The sequence below is a fragment of the Anser anser genome (assembly GCF_964211835.1).
Source record: "Anser anser genome assembly, chromosome: 1".
Taxonomy (NCBI): domain Eukaryota; kingdom Metazoa; phylum Chordata; class Aves; order Anseriformes; family Anatidae; genus Anser; species Anser anser.
In genome coordinates this window covers 115929294-115953152 of record NC_139720.1, presented here as the reverse complement: position 1 = coordinate 115953152, position 23859 = coordinate 115929294, and the positions used below count along the sequence as shown (strand labels likewise).

At 39.4% G+C, this 23859-nt stretch overlaps 1 protein-coding gene across 8 annotated transcripts in view; it reads left to right on the top strand.

The window, feature by feature from the left end:
* Positions 1-23514, top strand: part of DSCAM (DS cell adhesion molecule) — a 484619-nt gene extending 461105 nt beyond the window's left edge. For 6 of the 8 annotated variants that reach the window (XM_083819320.1, XM_083819321.1, XM_083819319.1 and 3 more), the window contains 3 exons: positions 282-479; positions 4683-4985; positions 22571-23514. In XM_083819320.1, coding sequence (XP_083675446.1) covers positions 282-479; positions 4683-4985; positions 22571-22911 — 842 coding nt within the window. In that variant the 3' untranslated portion in view covers positions 22912-23514. Of the gene's footprint in view, positions 1-281; positions 480-4682; positions 4986-22570 lie in introns of those variants that run through there. The other 2 variants (XR_014577293.1, XR_014577294.1) reach the window with 1 other exon arrangement.
* The last annotated feature ends 345 nt before the right edge of the window (positions 23515-23859 follow it).

The following is a 23859-nucleotide window of genomic DNA, read 5'->3' as shown; positions in this document are numbered from 1 at the left end:
TTGCCACATGCTGTTTCACATCTTAGAGTGGCTTTGCTGCTGAAGAACTGGTTGTGTCGGATTAATGAACATGTCAATGGGAGGCTGGCTCAGTTCTTCAGCTGCTCCATTTTTATTAGAAAGAGGGTATTTAAAGAAAGTGCTTTTACCCTTTTTTTTTCCCCCAAAGAATGTTTTGTGTTCTTTTTTAACCAAAATGAGTGGCCAGTCCCTCCTGACAGGGCTTGTTTCCTTGTCTATTCAAGAGCCTAATGGCAAAGACACTCTGTTATCCATCACAGATCCTACCACAAGGAGGAGTGCCAAAACCGGACCCACAGCTCGCAACCGCTATGCTAGTCAGTGGACCCTCAACAGACCTCACCCCACCATATCAGCTCATACCCTCACCACAGACTGGAGGCTTCCCACCCCCAGGCCAGCAGGATCCGTGGACAAGGAAAGCGACAGCTACAGTGTCAGCCCCTCACAGGACACAGGTACAGGTCTCTCTGCAGGGCTGCTCAGCAAAACTGGGTCAGCAGTAGCTGGATTAACCTTCTTGGTCCTCAATATACTTTGTTTGATGCTTAGGTGCTGCTATTTATTCCTGGCCAGGGTGTTTTTTCAGTAGGCTATTTATAATAGTTGCCACAAATGCATATAATTCCAATGATAACAAATACTGTGCCCTTACTTTCTCATGACACATGCATACTGGAGTCCTTTGAAAGATATGGTATTCTTCTGGTAGCCAAAACTCTATATTTCCTGTGTCTGAAGGAAGAAGTAGAAGAATTTGCTGCATGAAATGTCATTGACCAGGAAGGGGCAGTATTAGCAACCTACAGTATATCTTGGTCAAAGGTGGAAATGTTTTAAGGTTTGAGCTACACTGAGGTAAGGTGTTTTTTTTTTCGTTTTGTTTTTTCCTTTTTCCAGTAATGTACTGTGTTCGTAGGGATATTCTAAGCAGGAAAAAAAAAAGAGAGAGAGAGAGAGAGAGACGGGAATGTCTGTAATTTGAGTCCAAACCAAAATCCATTCATAGCACTGAATATAGTAGCAGTTAGCTCTGATTTTCCTCAGAAACAACGTAGGCTTTTTTCCTCTAGATGGTAAGTGGGGAGACACTGAATACATATTCTGCCTGCAGTCTTCATCTCTCCTTGATGTCTTCACATTATAAACCCAATTGTAACAGAAAGATAAAGCTTTCTCCTTCTGCCCTCCACTGAACAAGTGACAAAAAAATATGGTGAATAAATGAGTAAATGACTAAGCAGAAGAGTAGTCACGAAGCAAATCTAATAAAGGTTACACTTGAAGAAAGATAAAATAGCTTTCAAGGTATGCCTGACAGAAATGAATCTGGGCATACAATGGCTTCCTCAGAAGAAATTGCCTATCTTCTGTTCTGATTTGGAAGGAAAAGCATGGGTTGTGTGAAGCAGGTGTGTCCTTTAGAGAAAGAGCAGTAGGTGTAACTCACCTTTCACCATGAGAACTAATATGACTGCTTTTATTCTCTCTGTAAGAACAGGCATCTGACTTCCCTTGCAATGTGTAATTTATAGGTTGAAATGCTCATCTTTTCATAATTCATTCTCTTAAACTTGCAGACCTGTATGTTGTCTTCACAGGGTAACGCCATTCAACAGATACCTCTAGCCAGTTAATGAACTTCTTCCTGATTTTTTCAGGTAGAAGGATCATGAGGTTTTAAGAATTTGTTCTAACACCTATACAGATATAAATATGAATATCAGATGTTATCTCAGAAACTCTTATTATAGACATTCCTGATTTCAGGTGTGGTTGCACATGTTCTAATATTTCATCTCCCAAGGTTATTTTCCAGTGAGTATGGCAAAAGGTAGGGAATTTAGTTTGCTGTCTGGTTTAATTGACAAACTACATGCAATTTTGTAAGCATACTTCATAATGTATATTTTAGCATGGCTACTTTCCTACTCTGTGCCTGCCCTTGAACACACAGTGATTTATGTAATTGATAGTAATGTGTAGACCGTGCTCAAGAAAGGATTTCTTGTGGCAAAACGTAGCTGTATTACGCATTTTCATTTCTGGGGAAAGTATAGAATCAGTGTAATCTAAATGCTTCAGATGTTTAAAATTTCCAAATAAACATCACAGTAGATGTAGCCAAATAATGTGTTCAAGAATCAGTTGAACTAATAATAGAATCATAGAATCATTAAGGTTGGGAAAGACTTCCAAGATCATCTGGTCCAACCATCCCTCTACTACCAATGTCACCCACTAAACCATGTCCCTAAGGACCACGTCCAACCTTTCCTTGAACACCCCCAGGGATGGCGACACCACCACTTCCCTGGGCAACCCGTTCCAACACCTGACTGCTCTTTCTGAGAAGAAATGTCTCTTCATTTCCAACCTAAACCTCCCCTGGCACAACTTGCGGCCATTCCCTCTAGTCCTATCAGTAGTTACCTGTGAGAAGAGGCCGACCCCCAAATCCCCACACCTTCCTTTCAGGTAGCTGAAGAGAGCAATAAGGTCTCCCCTGAGCCTCCTCTTCTCCAGACTAAACCACCCCAGTTCCCTCAGCTGCTCCTCACAGGACATGGGTTCCAGGCCCTTCACCAGCTTCATAGCCTTTCTCTGGACATGCTCCAGGGCCTCGATGTCCCTCTTGTACTGAGGGGCCTAAAGCTGGACACAGTACTTGCGGTGTAGCCTCACCAGAGCGGAGTACAGGGGGACGATCACCTCCCTGTTCCTGCTGGCTACACCATTCCTGATACAAGCCAGGATGCCATTGGCATTCTTGGCCACCTGGGCACACTGCCAGCTCATGTTCAGGTGAGCATCAATCAGCACCCCTTAGAGCCTTTGATCCCTTTTCCAATATGGTGTTGAGATTTCTGAATCTTATTGATGCAGTTGATATTTGGCAGAATTTAGCATTTCATATAGAAATTATTCCGGGTTTAAAAGGTAGTACTTTTTAAGCTCAGTAGAAATGCATTGCAGCCATTCATAGCTCTAAATAATTAAAAATGTTCTAACTAGATGTCACTAGAAAAATTATGATGAAACTAAATTTCACATTCACCCTGAACTTTTAGCTAGTCTAAAGTAGGCGTTCAAGCAGATCCTTCCTGGAATAGTCACCCCAGGACATGGGATATGAGAAACTGCAAGTCTTGATCTTCATGGACCAAACTGAGAGCTCTACATGACCATCAGTGTTTATAGACACTGCTTCAAGCCGCTGGCAAACAGCAGCCTTCCAGTAGCTTCCAGTTGATGAAAAAAATAAATAAATAAATTGAAAGACATTGTTTTGGTCTGATTTACAAATCAAATGGAGAAAGAGAATGATGTTTCTGGGAGAGTGAGAGGAGTGGGGAGGGGAAAAAAAAAAAAAAAAAAAAAACTAAAAGTCTTAAGTTCTGTCCAGCTCAAAATCTTAAGCAAGTTACAGCATATTGTTGAATCACTTGTCATTTTAAATAATGTATGGACCTATTTACAAAGTGTTCTTTTCATTCTATGAAAACTGGTGCAAGGATCCTAGCATACAATAAAAAAGATAAAGGTTTGCAATAACAACATAGTTGCTTCTGGCTGCCATAGAAGTCCCATTTTTATGAATTAGCTATTACATTAAGCCTGCTTATGGAACATCGCCAATAATGTCTGGAATTGTACGGATCTTATAAGGAAACATGACTCCTTCCTAAGGAACTTTTGAAAGACCTATGCTCTTCCAGCTTATTGAAGTAAAAGTGCAATGGGTGCAACTGACCAGTGATTTGACTCCTTAACTGTGCAGAAACCAGTGTTGTGTTTCCAGAATGTTTTTAGTGTATCAGTTGCCATTTACATCTTCAGTAACAGTGCTTGTTTAAAAATATTGAAGTTCTTAGAAAATCATCAGCAGAAACAACAGCTTCTAGGTCACAATAGCCCATGAGTCAAATATGAAGCCCCCATTAACTTCAGCAGCATTTAAAAGAGCTCTTGAATCACTGCAGACTGGTAGCTACTAAACAATATTGCTTTCTTAAGACCATTTGTTCTATATGAAATGAGTTAATATTTCAGTTGGCATCTAGACCAGACATAAGTGTATCAGTCACTGCCTTTATATTTGACCTTTGTTCTCAGGGATTTCTCAAAACATAAAAAGAAAAAAAAAAAGATTAAAAAAAAGGATGAAACAGATACAAAAAAAAAAAACACTTTTCCACTCAGAAGTCACCTCTCAGAAATATCTGTGAGATTCATTGAAAGGAGAATGTTAAGAAACTATTCCTGTTTTGCTAAATCTGTTCTGTGGGCTTCTAACATTTTTAAAGCATTTAACTTTCAGAGAAATTATTTTTTGAAAAAAAAAAAAAAAAGGAAAGAAAAGAAAAGAAACCTTTTCCATGCATTAAAGGTTATTTTTTCTAAACTATGAAGTTAATGTTAAGCCACATAATGCTGCTAGCAGAATAAGACTTCACTTTAGATTATCTCTAATTATCAAGCAACTGACTAAACTTAAAATTGTAGAGACATTTAAAGTAAAGCAGATTTATTCAAATCACCGTGATAATTTCAAGGGTTCTGCATTTTATTAAGAAACACTGTCATGCTTTTCTGTCTTCTTCCAGAAAGTATTGTACAGACATTTTCTTTCTCCCACTGTTTATCTTTTGGGTGGTTAGATCGAGCAAGAAGCAGCATGGTCTCCACAGAAAGTGCCTCCTCAACATATGAAGAGCTAGCAAGAGCATATGAGCATGCAAAAATGGAAGAGCAGCTGAGACATGCCAAGTTCACCATTACAGAATGCTTCATATCAGACACGTCGTCAGAGCAGCTCACGGCAGGGACTAATGACTACACAGACAGTCTGACCTCAAGCACGCCGTCAGAGTCGGGGATTTGCAGGTTTACTGCGTCCCCTCCCAAACCTCAGGATGGAGGGCGAGTGATGAACATGGCAGTTCCAAAGGCACATCGGCCAGGTGAGACATTAGAGGTAACATTTTGGTCCTTGGGGGTAAGCATTTCACCCCGTGCCTAGACTGGTTAACAGGACAGGTTATATCACAAGGAAGAAAGAAGGTGCGCAATATATCATGTAATTACTTACAGAGATAATTGCTTTTTATCCCAAATAATATAAAATTTAAGTGAGTATATTCTCCCGTATACAGATAAAGAAGGAATCTGGAAATTTAGGAACAGAAAGGCACAATCTAGGCCAATAAATCCATTCCTCTACAGCTGCAGCCATCAGGCAATAAACCCTTCTGGGCTAAAAAAGACCATATGGGGGTTCATATGCCCATCTCCAACTCCAACCACCCACTAATAAAACATGTCTTACAGCAATAATTTCTGCATGAGGGCAAAATTTGCTATCAGAACACTTCATGAAGACAGATTGTAGAAGATGTACTATCCCTTCTGCCTTGTAGCTTGGAGAAAATGTAATATCCTTTTGGTGATGTTGTTCAGCTGTTATACTCTCTCTTTGACATCTCCAAATATCAAGTCAGGATTATCTAAAGGAGGGAAAATAAAAGCAAAGAAAATGAAGACAATGCAATAGCTCAGGGGATATGGTATTTTATACCTTCAGACAAATTTAAACCCTACTCCAACTTCAAACTGACTGAAGGTATCTTAGGGACATCCATCTACTGGTCTCAATCAAATTTCTAGTTCAAGAAGAATACTATTTTTAGTGATACCCTAATTTACAATAGCATAGGTAGATTATTTGTGATATTCTGATATCAAGTATATTGCAAAATCTTTGTCAATCTTTCTTAGAGAATACATGACGTGACATTGTGGAGAAAGATTCAAATGGGAAAAAGATGAAATAATATTTGTGTGCTTACTGAAAACATGGTTTATTGTATCGTATTGTATTTTCTCTTATTTTATTTTTATTTTGTATATACATTTGCAACTGTGGATGGAGATACTTATACACAAAGAAAGTAATCAGTAGACTTTTGCTTAGTATACACTATAAAATGAAGCAGTTGTTCTGGGGACAGAGGAATGAAGATAGCCAATGGTATTAGGAAGGTCATTCAAAAGTAGGACCTGACATTGGAAGGAAAAAAAAAAAAGGCATAAAAGATTTCAGAAGAGAAGGCTAAAAGTAGAACATGGGAAGAACAAAACCAAGCAGAAGATAGGAAGTTATAATAGACAAGGCAGGAAATTACTGTATCATACAAATAGATAAGAGGGAAAATAAGTAGGAAATAATATAGTGAGAGAAATGACTGATTTCTCTGTAGTCACAGAGTAGAACCACATACCCAGAAGCTGTAAAAATAGATAAAGATAGAAATAACTTTCACTCCTAGCTAAAAAAAAAAAAAAAAAGATAAATATTTGTACTTGTTCTGCTGAAGGGAAGCATCTGCATTCACAGCTAGGTCAAAATTGCAGTCCTCTCTTTCCAGTCAGTCAAAAAACATTTTCATAATTTCTTTAACAAATAGTTTACTTTCTTCCTTTCATGTTCCATATACATTATTTATGTATATTTAGTATTTGGAAATATTCTAATTATTCACATAAAGATGATTTTCTTAGGGGCATACTGCACTAAAATTTAGTACCCGGGCTTAAGTTAAAAGCTTTTGGTGTTGGAATATCATCAAAGATCCTCTAGCGATCTACACACTTCTAGTCATCTTTACTCTGTCTGTTAAATGGTTTGAATTTTAATTTGTACCTGCTATTCATGACTGGCATTAAGCTTTACCTTGCAGTAAGAAAATGAAATATTCTGTGAACTGAATAATTAGTTTCAATATCTTGACAATAAATGTGATGTTCCAGTGGAACACCTTAAATATTGGCCCATAATTGTTGAATGATAAATTATTAAAGGATACTTTATGAGGGGCTTTGAACAAAACATATTGGCAAAGAGAATTGTCAGTAGTAGCAGACAGACCAATATGTTTAGTGTTCAAAATCAGTCAGGAAGGACTTACAGGGCATCTTTATTCTTTCACCCACCACTTCAGAAATTCTGCAGAAGTTCTTCATAATTCAAACATAACTGATCAAAGTAACCTGTACATTCGGGAACAGGGACAAGAAATAAAAAAAAAAAAAAAAAAGAGAGAGAGACATAAAACAGATAAAGCAGATAACATCTGAAATTAAACACTGACTATGCTCCTTTAGCCCATCTTTATTTTTCCTTGAAGTCAGTTTTTTATTTCAAGATAACTTTTACCTATTTTGATGGTGCTTGCTTTTCTTCTTACCCAACTCTCTCTCTTTCTTGTACAATGTCACTTTAAATAAATTATGCCTTCCCTTTCCTAATTTCTTACCTCACTTTTAAAACTTCTTGTAATGCTACCTGCAGCAACTTTCATGGTTGCAATAAAGGTTTAGAGTTCTGCAATAAAGAGTATTTGTTTTGCAAAATAATCTCCAACTATTCTGTCTCAGAAAGACAGTAACAAAAAATTAGTTTGGTAAACAGGTCATTTTAAAACTAGCCAATAGTAAAGATACAACTTTACTCAAGAAAGGTAATGATGGAGTTGATTTCTAAAGACTTTTTCAGCTGTAACAGCACCTGTTTCTTACCTTGTTGCTACCATAAGTGTTTGGGGTGAGCAAGCAAAAAGTTACAATTTGAGGTTTGGTTTCAGAAGACCTTCCTGTGAGGTTCTGAAGGCATCCCAGCTCATGTCACTGTTTCCTTTCTTGCTTTTGCTCAACATTTCACAGGACAGTTCTGTGCCTATTTGGTCAAGCCTGATCATCCAACAATCTGCTTTATCCAGCAGTATTAGAAACCTCAGGTCACTGCATGTTGAGATTAATTATAAGGAGAAGGGAGCTTGAATGTTCTTTGTTTGCAGGGGGGGAAAAAGGGGGTGGGTGGGGGTGGTGATGGTCATCAAGATTCAATGGCTTGTATTCCAGGGGTTGACATCAGCCTGGTTTGATGTTCCCAACTTCCCCACCATTTTCATTCAGAAATTGAATCAAAACTTTTGTGTCTTCATTCGCTCCGTCACCTTGAATTAAATTTGATGGCTCATCAAATGTCCAGGAAAGCTTAGTAATTGATCATTTCCAGCACTATAACTATGAATTACAACTGTCTTTTCCGAACTTCTTCACAGTATGCACTACTCTATTTCTGCAATTAGTAATGTGTAATAGTTGGCTGCCTCATATTCTAGCTCAATGTAAGTCTTACAGACCTTTTCCCTTCTAGTTAGTTGATACCGCAGATATGCACTCAGGTTAGCAGTCAGAACTGCTTCTGACTTTTCCTGGATTTCTGCTCCTTTTTCTTGATGTTTGGTTTATGGAAACAAGAATCAGTTTCATGAAGTCAGCTCAGACATTAGAGGCAAAAAAAGCATGGATTATGCCATGAAAAAATAATACTATACTTATAAAGAAAAACAGAGTAATCATGCCTAATGATGCAGTAACTAGCATATATGGCAATGAAGCAATTTTGTCATACTAAATCTGAGATATGCACCATGACTTCAGAATGATCTAAATATTTGGCATGGTTATTCTTTTATAACTCAGACTGCCAAGCCTATTGTGCTGTAGTACATGTCCCTACATATCAGCTGAAGTTAATGCATCACAAAATCACAAAATGGTTCTGGCTGGAAGAGAGCTCTGAAGGTCACCTGGTCCAATCCCATGCTTAAACAGGGCCACCTAGAGCCACTTGCTCAGGACCATGCCTAAACAGGGCCACCTAGAGCCACTTGCTCAGGACCATGCCCAAACAGCTTTTGAAGATCTGCAATGAAGGAGACTCCACAGCCTCTCTGGACAACCTGTGCCAGTGTTCTGTCACCTGCACAGTAAGGACATGTTTTCTAGTGTTCAGTCAGTGCCTCCTGTGTTCCAGTTTTTGCCCATTGCCTCTTGTCCTGGCACTGGACACCACTGAAAAGAGCCTGTCTCTGTCTTCATTGCACCCTCCCTTGAGGTGTTTTTATACATAGGAAATTCCTCCCTGATCATTCTCTTGTCTACACTAAACAGTCCCATCTGTCTCAACTTTTCCTCATAGGAGAGATGCCACTGTCCCTCATCCATCTTCAGTGGTCCTTAGCTGGACTCTGTCCAGAATGTCCATGTCTGTCTTGTAGCAGGGAGCCCAGAACTCCAGCAGTGCTGCAAAGGAAGGATCATTTCCCTTGACCTTCTGGCTGCACTCCTCCTGCATTCCAGGATACTGTTGGCCTTCTTGCTGTAACGGTACATTTCTGCTTCATCTCCAATTTGGTGTCCACTGAGAACCCCAGGGCATTTTCTGCAAACCTATTTTTGTTTTTAGCTAAGTGGCTCCTAACATGTTCTAGCACATAGGGTTGTTCCGCCCCAGGCAAAGGACTTTGCACTTTCCTGTGTTATACTTCTTGAAATTCATCCCATTTCTCCAGCCTGTCTGGGTCCCTCAAGACGGCAACACTAGCCTCTTGTTTATCATCCACTCCTCGCAATTTTGTGTCATCTGCAAATTTGTGGGTGTACCCCATTAAGGCTCATCTGTTCATGTATGTCCAGTTTGTTTAAGCATTTCCTGACCCCATCCTCTTCCACCAAGAGTGCATATTCTTTACTTCAGCATTTCCCCCTGATCTCTGGGGCCTGGGATTCCTGAAGATGGATTTTGCTAAAAACCGAGTAAGGAAGGCATTCAGTACCTCAGCCTTTTCCCTGTCCTTTTTCACAAGATCTCTGGCTCCATGCAGTAGTGGGCTCACATTTTCCCTGGTCTTCCTTTTATCACCTATGTACTTATAGAAACCCTTCTTGATGCTTTTGAAATCCCTAACCAGACTCAGCTCTAAATGGGCTTTCACTTTCCTAACCTCATTTCTGGATGCTTGGACAGTACCTCTGCATTTCCCCCAAGTTACCTGTCTCTGTTTCCACCCTCTGTATACTCATTTTTTTCTTCTGAGTTTTGCCAGGAGCTCTCGTTCATCCATGCAGGCCTCCCAGCATTTTTGCCTGACTTCCTGCTCTTTGAGAAACCTCTCTTGAGCTTGGAGGAAGTGATCCTTGAATATCATTCGACTTTCTTAGATATGATAGAGGTTACTTCTATCTGTCTGTAGAAGCAGCTGTAGATGTTTTCTGCATCATTGTCTTGAGACCAGACCAAAACTTTCAAGTATATAGAGACAGCGTTATTAATTTTTCTCCAATCTAAACAAACAAATAAATAATTGGGAGTTACACTTTTCTTAAACTTCTGAAAAGTTATAACTACCAGAAATGGAGCATGAAAGTAAAATTTTTATGAATTCTCACATTCAGTGTTTGAAAGCATGTCTTAGGCATCCTTTCTTTCTGATCTTTACAATTTCATAGACAGATCTTTGAAAAGAGATGAGATTATTTGTAGGTTTTTCTTCAGCATCAACAATAACATTGTTATTTTTCCTTTATAATAACTGTGAATCTCACATGTTAAACCACCAATCAAACTAGCCTTGCTGTCTAACAACAGCTTTGGCATAGTTTCTAAAAACTGAAAAGATAGATGCAGATTTTCACACAAGTTTTTCTGGGCTTCCCAGAGCTGGCAGACCTGATCTGCCCAGGTCATGGGGCTGACACACTGGAGATGGTGACATTGCTCAGTAAGCCATTAGAGTGGTAATGTGTCCCAGGAGGCACATTATAAGAGAAAATTGGAGCAGTAGAGATAGCACAGCAGTACTTTAAACACAAGGGATAAATCAGACCCTTTAGAAAAGTGTTTTTTGAAATCCTAACATATGTTCACTGTTAATACTCTTCATGATATAAAAATGGTATCAACATAGTTTACGTTGCATTGTTCACCACAGTTGTCACTAGAATTATCATTAGCAAGATCAGGTTCTCAAGGAATTTGCACACTGGGCAATTATCTCAACAATATACTAGGGCCTTTCAGATCAAGACTGAGGCACACTGTCATATTAATATTGAGAGGTTTCAACAATTGCTACCCCAAGTTTACCTGAGAGGTTGACAAATGAGTCAGTCCTTCATGCTCCAAAGCTGTCATTCAAATATTTCATTCAAAAACTAGGTTGGACAGAAATTAGAAAGAAATATACACTTTTCCTACCTCCCACTGTGCCGTCAAAAAGTCTGTAATGTAAAAAGGTGGAAGATAATTGCAGAGGTTGAAAAAGATTTCCAATATTGTTTTTCTTTTCAGTTTCAAAAATATTAACCACAAATTGAGTTACCAGAACAGTTATTTTTAACTGCAGTAAACATTGCAGTAGCAGAGTTTATTAAAAATAGATTTCTGTTATTATAATTTTAAATCTTGGTAATAGTCTCAGCCAAGAAGCCTTTTTTTTTTTTTTCCTTCCTTCTCTACTAAATTATTGGGCTTATTAACTGGGCGATCTTTTGATATTTCCATGCTTTCGAAGTGCTATCTATATCCTTTTTTTTTGTGGACAGATCATTTGCTTGCATCCTCCGGCAATGGAATTCATACTTAGAAGAAATAATAGATGACCAGTGCTTGAATAGGAAATATCTAGAAAATTTCATCAGGTCTCTTGCAATTTGCAGAAGGCTTCCTTTAGCAGTGCAGCTGCAAAACTCAGACCCGCAGATTTTAATATTTTTTTTTCTGATGTTAATTGTCACTGAAAATACTCTGATTTTATGATATTATCCTTAAGGATTAGCCTGACTTGATGAACCAGATAGAAATTTTTCTACATAACATTGTTAAAAAAAAAAAAAAAAAAAAAAAAAAGGAACAATCTCATTTTGGCAATCCCTCTTCCCTTCCTCTTTGGACATCCTATTAATTGATAAACTCTGAATGACTAACAGCATCTCAGATATACTTTTAGAGAACAGATATCTTTCACTGGGTGTATCAGACTAAGATATTTTTGAATCTATTTAAAGGACCCCAAGGTTTTATATCCCAGAACCTTCTCTACAGGCTTTCAGCTGCTGAAAGGAATCAGTTTATAAAGAAACCTGCATGTGGGTGGAGGAAAAAACGCAGGTGCAGACAGACAAACTCTGAAAAAAAAGATTTTCCTGAAACTGATTCCACAGCCATGAAGATGGCAAGAAAACCGCATTGCTCAATAGGAAAGCTAAGTGCTTTCCTGGGTCCCTACAAAGCAGAAGCACCGGTTTGCTAAGCTGATACTCGAAGGGAAGCATTTTCTTCTTGCCGCCGTTGGGTTGTTGGCTAATGCCTGAGGATAGAGCTCCATCCTCTGTCTGCCAGCGCTCCTGCTCAGCCTCTCCTTCCCAGAGGAGATCTGGCAGGCAGCCACTGCCTTCTTGCAGCAGCCAGAGGACAGGCCTGCTCCCAGACAAGTTCTCAGTAAGCAAGTGTGGGCATCAGCACCTTCAGTGATGTCTACAGGTGAAACTATTGAGCAGTGCAGGCCAGCTGTTACCCAGAGAGGCCCAATTCTTGAAGGGGTACCACCGTGTGAGCTCTCCCCTTGTGCAGCCAGTGGGAAGGGAGAGGTGGACACTTTGGTCTGGGTTTCTTCAGCTGGGCATCTAAGTCAGGTAGAGTGAGTTTCACCCTAAGGCTCCTGCACGTTTTCTAGAAAAGACACAAATACTGAAATCCTTTCAGTGTTTAAGATACCTCAGTTAGCATTGTTGACCCAATTTACAAATTTCTAGCTGCTTTAACTCATTCTGCCGACTTGAATGGCAAAACCTTAGCTTACAGACAATTCTTAAGCTACAGAATGAAAACACTTTACTAAATAATTGTTTACAAGTGGCCGTTGAAATAGAGGCTGGACCTCACCTGCAGTGCATAAATGTAGTTATAAACAACCAAGAGGAAGGTAAAATTTATGTTCAGGATGCAAATCTTCTTTTCCAGTATTCAGTCACTACTGCTAAAAATAAGCTGCTTAGCACAATAAGGAAAATATGAAGTACACGTTAATAGAAAGCACTGTATATTTCCAATGTCAGCCCTGTAACCTGAGATAAAAAGATGTGAACTCTTTTCCACTGATCAATGAATTGAAGGGTGAAGGAGTTATTTTGCTCTTCCACTCCATGAAGACAAGTGCAACGTAGTGATGGAATCTATTTAGAGGCATGCTTTCTATGGAGAAGTTGCTGTCAGCACTCTATAAGCTGCAGCAGTAACTGAATCCGATACAAATTCTGCCACGGGAGATTCACTAATAGCTGGGGCCCTTGACTTAAGGCCTCCAGTTTACTTTTTGCCTCCTTTTCCCATGTATGTTATGTTATTCTGCATTGACTGAAAATGGAGTTGTACAGTTCAGCAGTTCATAGATCCAAAACTGAATTTCTTGAAGATATGGGGGGATCTATATTTGACATTTTTTGTTCAGGAATCCTGCAGCAAAGTAGGAAATGATAACATGTGGGTTGTTTTCTTTTTTAGTTCCATACTTGCACTGTCTGGTTTCAAATGCAATGGAATATATATAGAGAGAGAGATAAATGCATATGCATATACCATATATAGTGTATATATAGAATGAAGAAATCATCAATATGGCTCCACAACCGGAGACCAATGTCCAGCTCTGAGAAAACTACATAAGGAGACAAATCAAAACAGGCAGGTGGCAAAACAATAAGATAGGCAGAACTGTTGTTAAGTGGGGAAAATAAAATTCCATGCCTATGTTTCTAACTGTAGCAAATACTTTTAACATGCATGTTAACTTGTGTGTATAATTACTTACACATACATGATATATGCTGAAATTACACCCCTGGGTGAGCATTTCTAATGTTATCATATTAGATTCTCTTGTACCTGGAACACTTTCTTTTTATTTCCTCTTATGCTGTTGGAAAACTAGGAATATGTCACAAAAAAAAGACTGTGCTATTTGTTTCTTATCATAGAAATGGCACTTTAGTGATGAGAGTAAATTGCCTTTATCCTCTCTCAGCTTTTATTTCTGCAGAAGCTATCAGGAGCTTTTTCTCCTTCTGCTGTGTAAAGCTGAATGTTCTGCAGAGATGAAACCCATTTAATTCTGCATTTAATTTGACATGAACACATACTTGCAATCATTGCCTTGCTTCTGGTGGACTTGTAGAGGAAGGTTCACACTGCAAGTTTTTTAACCTTGGCAGCACAATAAAACGGAACATAAACAGGATCAGATCAGAACCTAAAACACTATGAGATCAAAAAGGGAAACTATCAGTGTGAATCATGAGTTTAAATAGGGCAGCTGTTCAGTTACAAACTCTCTGTACAATTATGATATGAAAATTCCATTTTAGGTAGCAAACAAAAAGTCTGAAAGCAAAACTCAATTCACTGACAACAAAAGTAATTTGAATTATTTTTACAACTGTCGTCTATGAATCAGTGATATTGGTGTTAGGAAGATTTTTATTTATTTATTTGTTAAAGGAGATAAACAACTGGTACCTCTTCCTCAGGAACTTTACCGGGAGTGTCTGACAACACAATTATATTTTCTTGCTGACATTTAATTTATTTATTGTTTTGATTTGAAGATTAACCACGCCTATGGAAAAAATCTCACTTTAAAAAAGAAAATAGATTTAGCCTGCTCACAGCATTTTAATTTTGAAAATGTCAAAGCATTTCATCTTTATATTGTTGAGGCAGTGTGTATGATTTCTGTGAGTCCTCTCAGTCCGCCCAAGGTAACCAGAAGCAATTGCTCTGATACAGACAAGAGCTGTTCCAGCCTTGCTTTAAGGTCCTTGTGGTTATTTACAGGTGTTTTTGCTTTTAATTACTTCACCCAGTGGGCTCTCCTAGTTTCTCCTGTGCCACAAGATATTACTGTAGTTTTAGATTTAGAAGAGATCTAATAGACTATTGAAAGTAATTTGAGAACTGGTGTAACTAGAGAAAAGAAAAAATAACAATACATTCCTAATTTGGCTGTAGTGATAGTCTTTGCTATCCACGTAAAAGCTCCTTTTACGCTTATTTTTAAAGCATAGCTATATGTACACATAGGCATATTTCAGTATTGTTTACCTTTTCATGCCAGCATCCTTAATTTAAATGTGAAAGGTGGAGCTCTTGCCCCAGTGGATTAATTAAAAAATATGCAATGCTGCACTTTGTCAGCAGCACTCAGATGATTCAAACTGATGGACCTGAGGAGGCCAAGCTACAGCAATCCATCCGTGAAGACATCTTCATCAGAGCAGCAGGGCAGGGCTGATATTGGATTCCTTGTTGCAGCCTGACCTCCCCACAACTATTACTGGAGACTTATGCCTCCCACCACAGGTGAGGTCAGGTTTAGCCGTGAAGTCATGGGCATGGTGCAAAGCCTGTTGAGGTCAACAGAGTGGCTCCCACTGACTTCAGTGAACCATAAGTATGGTTCGAATTTCTCACCTCTCTAGCCTGGGTTCCCAAGATATCCCAGGAATAAACCTGTGATGGAAGCCCCTTTCCATGGAGCCACAATCAATTTAACCCTAGATGAAGTGATGCATAATTAAACAGTTTCTGGTCACTGCAGAAGGATCAGCAAACTCATCTTGAAACTCCAGTGTTTCTAACCACAGGCACCTGAGCGAGGGCTGCAGCACCACTCCCCTAGCTTAACCAGCAGACAGGAGAGGGCTGTCTCAGAGCATCCTTAAAAAATGCATGAAGCAGCTTGCGTGACAAGACAAAGATGGGAACAGAGAGCTCCCATACTTTGCTTTTCTATCACCATTTCATTATTTATTGACAATTTTTTCTAACTTTCTGTTTCAGAGAGTATATTGATTTACATGGTGAGGTCCATTTTACAAGTTTTTTTTTAACTTAGACATTGCATTAAATCGAAGCAGAAAGGCTCCAGTTCTGCAGGTGCACTTGCCCTGTGAGACTGAACATCCACAAGGTATCTCCATAGGTCATCTGGCCCCTGGAGTTAATCACTTCTTACGTCCTTACATCCCCAGCTCAGCAGTCGGGAGTCCTCTAAAAATAAGGCAGTTTGCCTTAAACAGTAAAGTTACTTCTGAAAGGTACCGAGCATCCTGACAGATTTTTACAAGTGCAGCCGCATACGTGAGACCAAAGTTCTGCTTGTACGAGCACAAAGCAAAATGTAGTGCTTCGGTTCCTGTTTCATTAGGCATTTCAAGACTAGGTAACAATCTCATAGTCAGGTCTCCTGGCATCCAGTTAGACAGATGAACAGTATGTTATGCTGATATATTACAGATGTGTGAGCTCAGTTAAACTGTAACAGCCATACTTTTGCTTTAAGACACATTGATTAAGGACTTTTTCTTGGAATTAGAAGGCTTAAATCTAAATAACAAAATGAATCATCTTATTAAAAAAAAAGATCCACATTAGGTTGAATTATCATTTTCAGTCACTTAAACCTAATCTCCAGTAAGTATAAATCAATTTATAGTCTTGCTGAAATCAATACAGCTACTCTGAATTATAATGGCAGAAAATTTGGCTCCTGAATTACAGTTTTCCTGATATTCTGGTGTTTCACATGAGGTAAGTGCAATGACTGTAGTCAACAGCAACAGTTGATTTTATTTTTGTGTGTGAAACGTAACTGGTATTGTTAATGCTTTTATGACAATGCCAGTTTTAGCAGATTGCAATGTGCAGCATTTAATTAAGGTCTTCAAATGAGTGTGCAGTCTTCACGGAGAAAGAAAAGGGAAACTTGCCAGATATAAATGACAGACTCAGAAGTGTGTTAAGGGATTCCAACTTCTCAGTCTAGAAATGGGAAGATCAGCATGTTTTCCTAAAGTATTGTGGCTGTTTCCTAAATGTGATCACAAACCTGAACAGGGTAAAGACATGATTTTATTTCATCTGCCAGATAACGTCACCTCCATTTCCAGTACAGATCAATACTGGCTTCAGAGAGGGGAGCTGTGTTGCTTAAAGCATCCCTCTGAACTTTTTGATTGTTCATTTGTTTCATTTTGCTGCAACATTTCTGAGAAAATAATAATTATTAAATAAAGAGCATTTGGAAAGTGGCTCCACACTGAACAGACATTGAAGGAGGGAAAAAAAAAATTATCCTCCAAGCTTCCAGCAAGCATCCACCTCATCCTTCGAGTGGATGCTGAGCCAAGGCGGGCACCACGAAGCTCAGCAGGTGCTGGGAGCGGACACACTGACTGGAGACGGAGGAGAGGGAGCACGAGCCTGCTCCACATGCTGACAGCAGCAGTTGTGAGAAATGTTGTTGCTGCTATCAGCCCAGCTGCAGCTCAAGCTACAGCTCTCTAAGAAAGCTCTGCCTGCTAGCTTTTAACAGTGTGCCAGGTTTTGAAGTGGCAAAGACTCCGAGCACTGCTTGTGCTCTTTTTTTTTTTTTTCAGTCAAGCCTCTCACCTTGGCCTTGCAAACTTTCCACCCTTTCTTCATTTCCAGTATTCACTTTTCCTATGGCAATCTTCTGAAAAACAGCCTGTGAGTATCAGCAACCAGCCTGTGAGTATTAGCAAAGATTTCACTGATTTATTTACTGTGCTAGAGAGCTGGAAAGCCCCGCTAAACTTTTTAATCAGCTTGAAACTGAACTTAAAGCTAGCTGTCAGCAGCTCTGTCTCCTTCACTTCCTTTCGCATGAGAACACAATATCCCACCAGCGCTTCCCCTTCAAACACAGGGCAAGGCAGGCGATGCTGAGCACAGTGGCACTTTGCAAAGTGCCGCCCCCATAGCACTCCAAATGGCAGAAAGCCTCCAAAATCAAAATAACTGCATTAGCGAGGCACTTTACCCGTGCTGATGGGGCTGTATAGATTCAGTTCGGGCATGATCACTGATCCTGTGAGATCATGCCAGGGACATCTTCAAGAGCTTTTTGTACACAATCCCTTATTCCAGCAAGTCATGTGAGTGCCCTATTCACCCCGTCTTATTCTTACCTTTGTTAACGAAAATATCCTGTCAGAGTCACTGATCCTACATTATAAACTTTTCTGAAATAATACTGCAAGCAACGTGGAATTTCTTTCACATGGCAATCAGACCTTGAAACTCATCAGGCAGTTGAGGGGATCTGTTCTGGAGCTTTGTGAAGGAAAATTGCTTTTGCTTTAGTAGAAGTTATGATTCATCAGCAAATGCATATAGCTATCACGTGACTACTTGGTAAGAGTATCTTTTTTACAGTCTGTGATAATCTCTGTATTGAATATAGCACAGATTGTTAGATTTTCTGGAGCAGATGAAAGCAAAAACACATGCAAGCTTTCTAGCATTTGAAAGAGTGAATCTTCAGGGAGAAAAGAGTGCATCCCAGTTTGGTTTAGTTCTGCAAACAAGATAGCTTCCTTGAATAAAATCCCAGAAAAGATAGGCAGTGGTATGTTTTCCTTCATGTAGGCTGTGAAATTCATCCCACACCCTCCCGTACAAGGTGCTGACTTCCAGAAGAAAAATAGATACTGTTTTTTAAAACTTTTTGTATCACCTTGGCTGCACTGAAATAAAAGTATATAATTTTTTTCTCAATGATGCATTAACTCAGAAAATACTCCATTTTTTGTAAATTGCATTGTTTCTGGTAAATATGGCAAGTGATTTTTAGCATTTGTTTGCAAATATTTATTGAAGGTATCATTTTCTTAAATGTACTATACTAAGTAATTCATTAGAGAGTTGGCCACTTGAAAAAAAAAAAAAAAAAGGAAAAAAAAGTCCGGGGTTGCTCTGGCTTAAATTGCCACATTCGGATTTGACTGGATGCTTATTATTTTTATACAAACTCTATTTTTCTAAATACAGCAAATTTTCCTTTAAAAAAAATCATAAAATTATGTTTTTGAATGATTTTTGTACTAATTAAGCCAAAATGCATGAATTATTAAACACGCTCATTTGTAGTGCTCATGCACTTGAAAGGTTTGCTTTCATTACTAATAATGCACACACACCACTGAGAAGAGGTAATTAGAGCATCAAAGGCAGTGAACCATCCTGAAACTTCATAATGCTTTGCCTGAAAAAAAAAATTAAAAAAATTTTGTTCAGCTGACTAGTAAGAAATCAAAAAAATGTCTATACGGTTGTGTCCAGAAGAATGAGAACCAAAATCTTTCCAAGTAACTCCATATAGATAGATATGGTAAGATAGATCTCCATATAGATAGATACGGTATAACTCCATATACAGATATGGTAAGAGGCTTTTAATCTTCTTTAAAACACCTTCAGAATTGATGAAGGAATGCCAAAAGTGAAGCGTTGTGGTTATATTTCAAGGGCTATGTTTTTAAGTCAGAAACATGTTAGTCCTTATAAATCAAAGACTTTCTTTCATACTATGATACCGTTTCAATCCTAGCAAAAAGTTACATTCTCTTTTTTTTTTTTTTCCCAGTAAATTTAAATGTTTGTTTTATTTTGGAAGTAGTTGGAGGGAAAGATACTTCTTGATGATTATAAGTAGGACTGGCACTTTTTACATAAATGTACATAAATATGTACATCCTAATCAAATTACTAGTGCACTGTTTAAGTGATGCCAGAGATTGTGCACTGCGTATCTAGGTCTGGAGAAGGAGTTACGTCTTCTAGTTTCTCACTACTATAGTCCTGTTGAAACTTTGCCCCCAGTCATTTAAAAAATCACAGTAAAGTGACTGCATATTTTTTACACAGATTATTGACTACGCCTTCCTGTGTAAATTTATGGAGGGGGATTTTATTTTTTTTTTTAACATAGCCCGAAGCTCTTAACTACATGTGAGAAATGTCTAGACAGCAGCTTGAAAACCAACCTTCATATCTGTAAGGTTCAACACATCCTTTTTATAGTCCGTGCATACCCATTGCTCTCAAGAGATGGGGATGTGTTAAGATACGGGAACGTCTGACTGAGGGGACAGCTAGAGGCTGCCAATGAGCCACGCTCCGGATGCTGCTCTGCACTGGCTCCTTCACAAAAAGTTGACTGCAAGGCATAAAAGTAAGGGGTAATGTGCATGAGGTGGCCTGGCCGGTCTTAGTGGAGCCATGTGCATTGTGCCATTGGACATGCCAGGTGAGAGGAGTGCAGCCTGCCTCAGAGGGTGTCAGGATGGCAGAGATCTTCAGGAAAATGCCCATCGCTGTGAGAAGCAGGGATGGAGGTGCAGCACAGAAAGCTGGTCCTCACCTGCTAGGCAAAAGGGACTGCTGTGTTTTGATGGGGGATTATATACAGGATCACAAGAGAAACCCTACTTTCTGGCCCCAACAGTTTCTAAACACTCCTTGTTTCCCCTGATAAGAGAGAAGATAATACTTTGGTATTATAGTTAGTTGTAAGATTTTCCTGCCTAACAAAACCACTGCCGTCTCAGAGGCAATATCTCTCTGAGCAATCCCGTGCCTGAGGCAGCCAAACAAAGACCCTCATTGCCTTCATTTTCAAGCAGAGATGGGGACACAACCACCCTCTCCTACACTCTGGAGGTGCTTGTCTCTGCCCACCACTGTGGCTGCTGTAAGGCTCCTTATTTAGGATGCTACAAAAGATACAGCCTCAGGGTCTTCTCCCTGCAGCCTGCAGGGAGTGGTCATTGCAGCAAGCTCTACAGCTGCTCAATTTGATGCCTGTAGTGAAGCAGAGCAAGTGGGCACCTCCCTGTGCCTGCCAATTTGTGTGTCTGTGTCCTGATGTACTTCACCCCAGCAGCAGGCACGTTGCTGTCTCAGCTGAACTGGCCCCCATGCGCCTAATGTGTTTGGCGTGGAATGTGCTATAGGAAAATAAGGTAAATGAGCAAAACCAATTAACGCTACCACAATCCGTTTTTCAAGCAGTAATCGGTGTGATTATGAGCACAAGCCTCCCCCTCTCTCTCAACCTTACGTGAATGTTGCCGTTGTCAGCCTAACCTTGAGATGTGCACTGTGGGGGTTAAATACCCTGCGCTGTGCATCCGTGTTGGAGGTGCAACTAGAATAAAGCATATGGTGTCAGACAGTGCCTGGGGGATTTCTATAGGAATAAACAGTGATTCTGCCCAAATGTAGCTCCTCAGCAATTCCTGGTCCATGACCTGAAATCATGGGTAGAGCAGATGCTATTAGTCTTCCAGGTAAGAATTGCAGTAAAGGACCTGTTTTATTTTAGAGCACTGGAGAGCTTTTAGCTTGGTTAGGAAAAATGAAATTTTTATAGGCTGTTTTATTACGAAGAAGTGCTTTCCTGGTCTACTGTTTATGCCACTGGCACAGGTCAGCCTTAGTTTCTCGAGCTGTAAATAGCTCATGTAGACACAGGAGTGATAGGTCCAAGAATCTTCTACTTTAAACATTCAGGATGCATCCCATCTGTGGTTAAGGCTCTGGTTTTTATATCAGCCATAAGAAGGAATCTATATACCTGCAGCAGAAGCCTGTAAAGAAGTGAAAATGCTGTTCCTGACTGTGCCTGTAACAGTGCTTTTTTTTTTCTTTTTTGTAAATATGTGAGGTTACACCATCAAATATTTTTAGAAATGCATTTCATTATGTGCTTGATTGCCCCTCATTTCCTTGAAGCAATTTTATGAATACCTAACAGGCAGGGCTAGAATAAATAAGTCAAACTGATTTCTGTAGCAGTTCTAATAGATGTGCAGATACAGGGGTGGTAATGCTAACCAGTGGCTTATTCCTGACAGCAGGTCCAAGGCATCTGTTGGAACTCAACAGCTTAGCAAAGGCAAATCATCTGGTATGAGCCATCATCAAACCCAAATAGAAATGCTCACAAATCAGGGGAAATAATAAATAAGGGGTCCTGAGAAGGCTTCTTCTTGCATGTATTACCTATTTCTCATGCTCGCACCAGAATATGTACTGACAATACAAAACAGAAAGGAAGAAGGGTGAAATAAGAGCCAGGGTGCCAGCTCCAGTGCATTTCATTGCCAAAAAAAAAATAAAAAATAAAAATAAAAATAAAAAAACAGCATATTGCTGGCCATAGGACTGTTAGTGGTAGAAAATCATTAGTGGCTTAAACACAATGATGATGGATGGCAGGAAAATGTTATGACAAAAATGCTTTTCTATTTTATTTGGAAATATCTCTAAATCTATAGCCTTAACATCCTTGCATCCCTTTTAAATGAGTCAGGCATTTTACTTTGGGTTGGGGTCATTAATTGTGGAAGTTTCCATTCTAAACAGAAAATAAAACATAGAAATCTACCAAGACTCCACGTTGTCCAAGTTTTGAGAAATGAGAACCAAGACCTTGTGTTTAAGGAATTTGAGAAAAAACTTGCTGTTCTTTTCGGTTTACCTTCTTCATGCTATGAGTGCATGTAAAAGATATTGTGCTTCTTACTATAATCATCCCATTATGATAGCAAATATGAACAACAAACTCCTAGGGATCTGCCCACAGGAGCTCCTTGACCCATTACACTTGACTCTGCAAGGTCACAGCATAGTAAACAGATGAGAGATGATACATGAGTTGTAAATGCTGCAGCTGGGTTGATTACAGATCCTTCACTGGGGTGGCCAAATGCATCCATCTGAATCCCCCAGCCAGTGCATGGACCATACGTAAGGTGGTGTTTTTCTCTTTTGCCTCTCCAGGTGATCTTGTGCATTTGCCACCGTACCTCCGGATGGACTTTTTGTTGAACCGTGGCGTGCAGGGCGCGAGCAGAGACCTGGGTTTGGGGCAAGCCTGCTTGGAGCCACAGAAAAGCCGAACCTTGAAGCGCCCCACTGTCCTGGAGCCGATCCCCATGGAGGCATCCTCCACAAGAGACGTCCAGTCATGGCAACCTGGTGCTGTGGCAACGTTACCTCAGCGAGAAGGAGCTGAGCTAGGACAGGCAGCGAAAATGAGCAGCTCCCAAGAATCCCTGCTGGACTCCCGGGGCCACTTGAAAGGAAACAACCCCTACGCAAAATCTTACACCCTGGTATAACAAAAAGAGCATGGCTGGACAGTGGCTGTAAATATTTACACTGAAAAAAAATCCAATGAAAGCTACCTTTTTTTTATTGAATTCCAATATTTATAATTAAAGAAGAAGATTGCCAAAATATTTGACAAAAAAAAAATAATATGAGCGACAGACAGTGCAAAGACTCTCTTGCTTTTTTTCTGTCTGAGTGTGAGCTTCATCTGACTGGACATCTGAATTTTTGGGTAAAAGAGTCCAGTTTTCTGATCTTCACAAACGTTTGTGTTTTTACTGATTTTCTACGAAGTGCATGGAGACTTAACTGAAACATTTTAACTGGAAGTTCCATCAGACAAGATTAAAAAGGGAAAAAAAAATCACTTTAAAAAATCACCCTATTTGTGAATTTAACAGGAACATGGGAAAACAAAAAGTCTTTTGTCATGTTTTGCACTTTTTTTTTTTTAATTAGAAAATGGGTCCTTGATTGTTCTTTTTTTTTTGTTGTTAATTAGGATGAGTGATGTCAGTGGAGTGAGGGGACTGATTTTTTTTTTAAATATTAATTTAATGAGACACTCTTTGCATTTTGTCTATGCGAAATAAAAGGGTCTTCTGCCTTTATTTGTGACGTCTGCTTCCATTGACTTCTGCTGTACTTGGCTTTCCCTAAACATAATAACCATTTTAGTACTGTCCTCTGAACACTGTATTCTTGTACCTTGGTCAGCAAAGGCAAGTGGGGTCATGCCTTCCAAAAATCTATATAAAATAAAAATGGGGTTCACTCTCCCACAGCATTTTTGCTACCCAGGGGCAGAGAGCCAGAACAGCACAAATGTAGCCTCTTCCCCATCAAACTAACCTAGACCCTGCACTCCCTTCATCTGAAACCAGGAGGCTTTCATTTCGCTTCAGTATATTTTGGATCAGAAGAAATGTGTTGACGTTACTTTACTTACTCCCTGG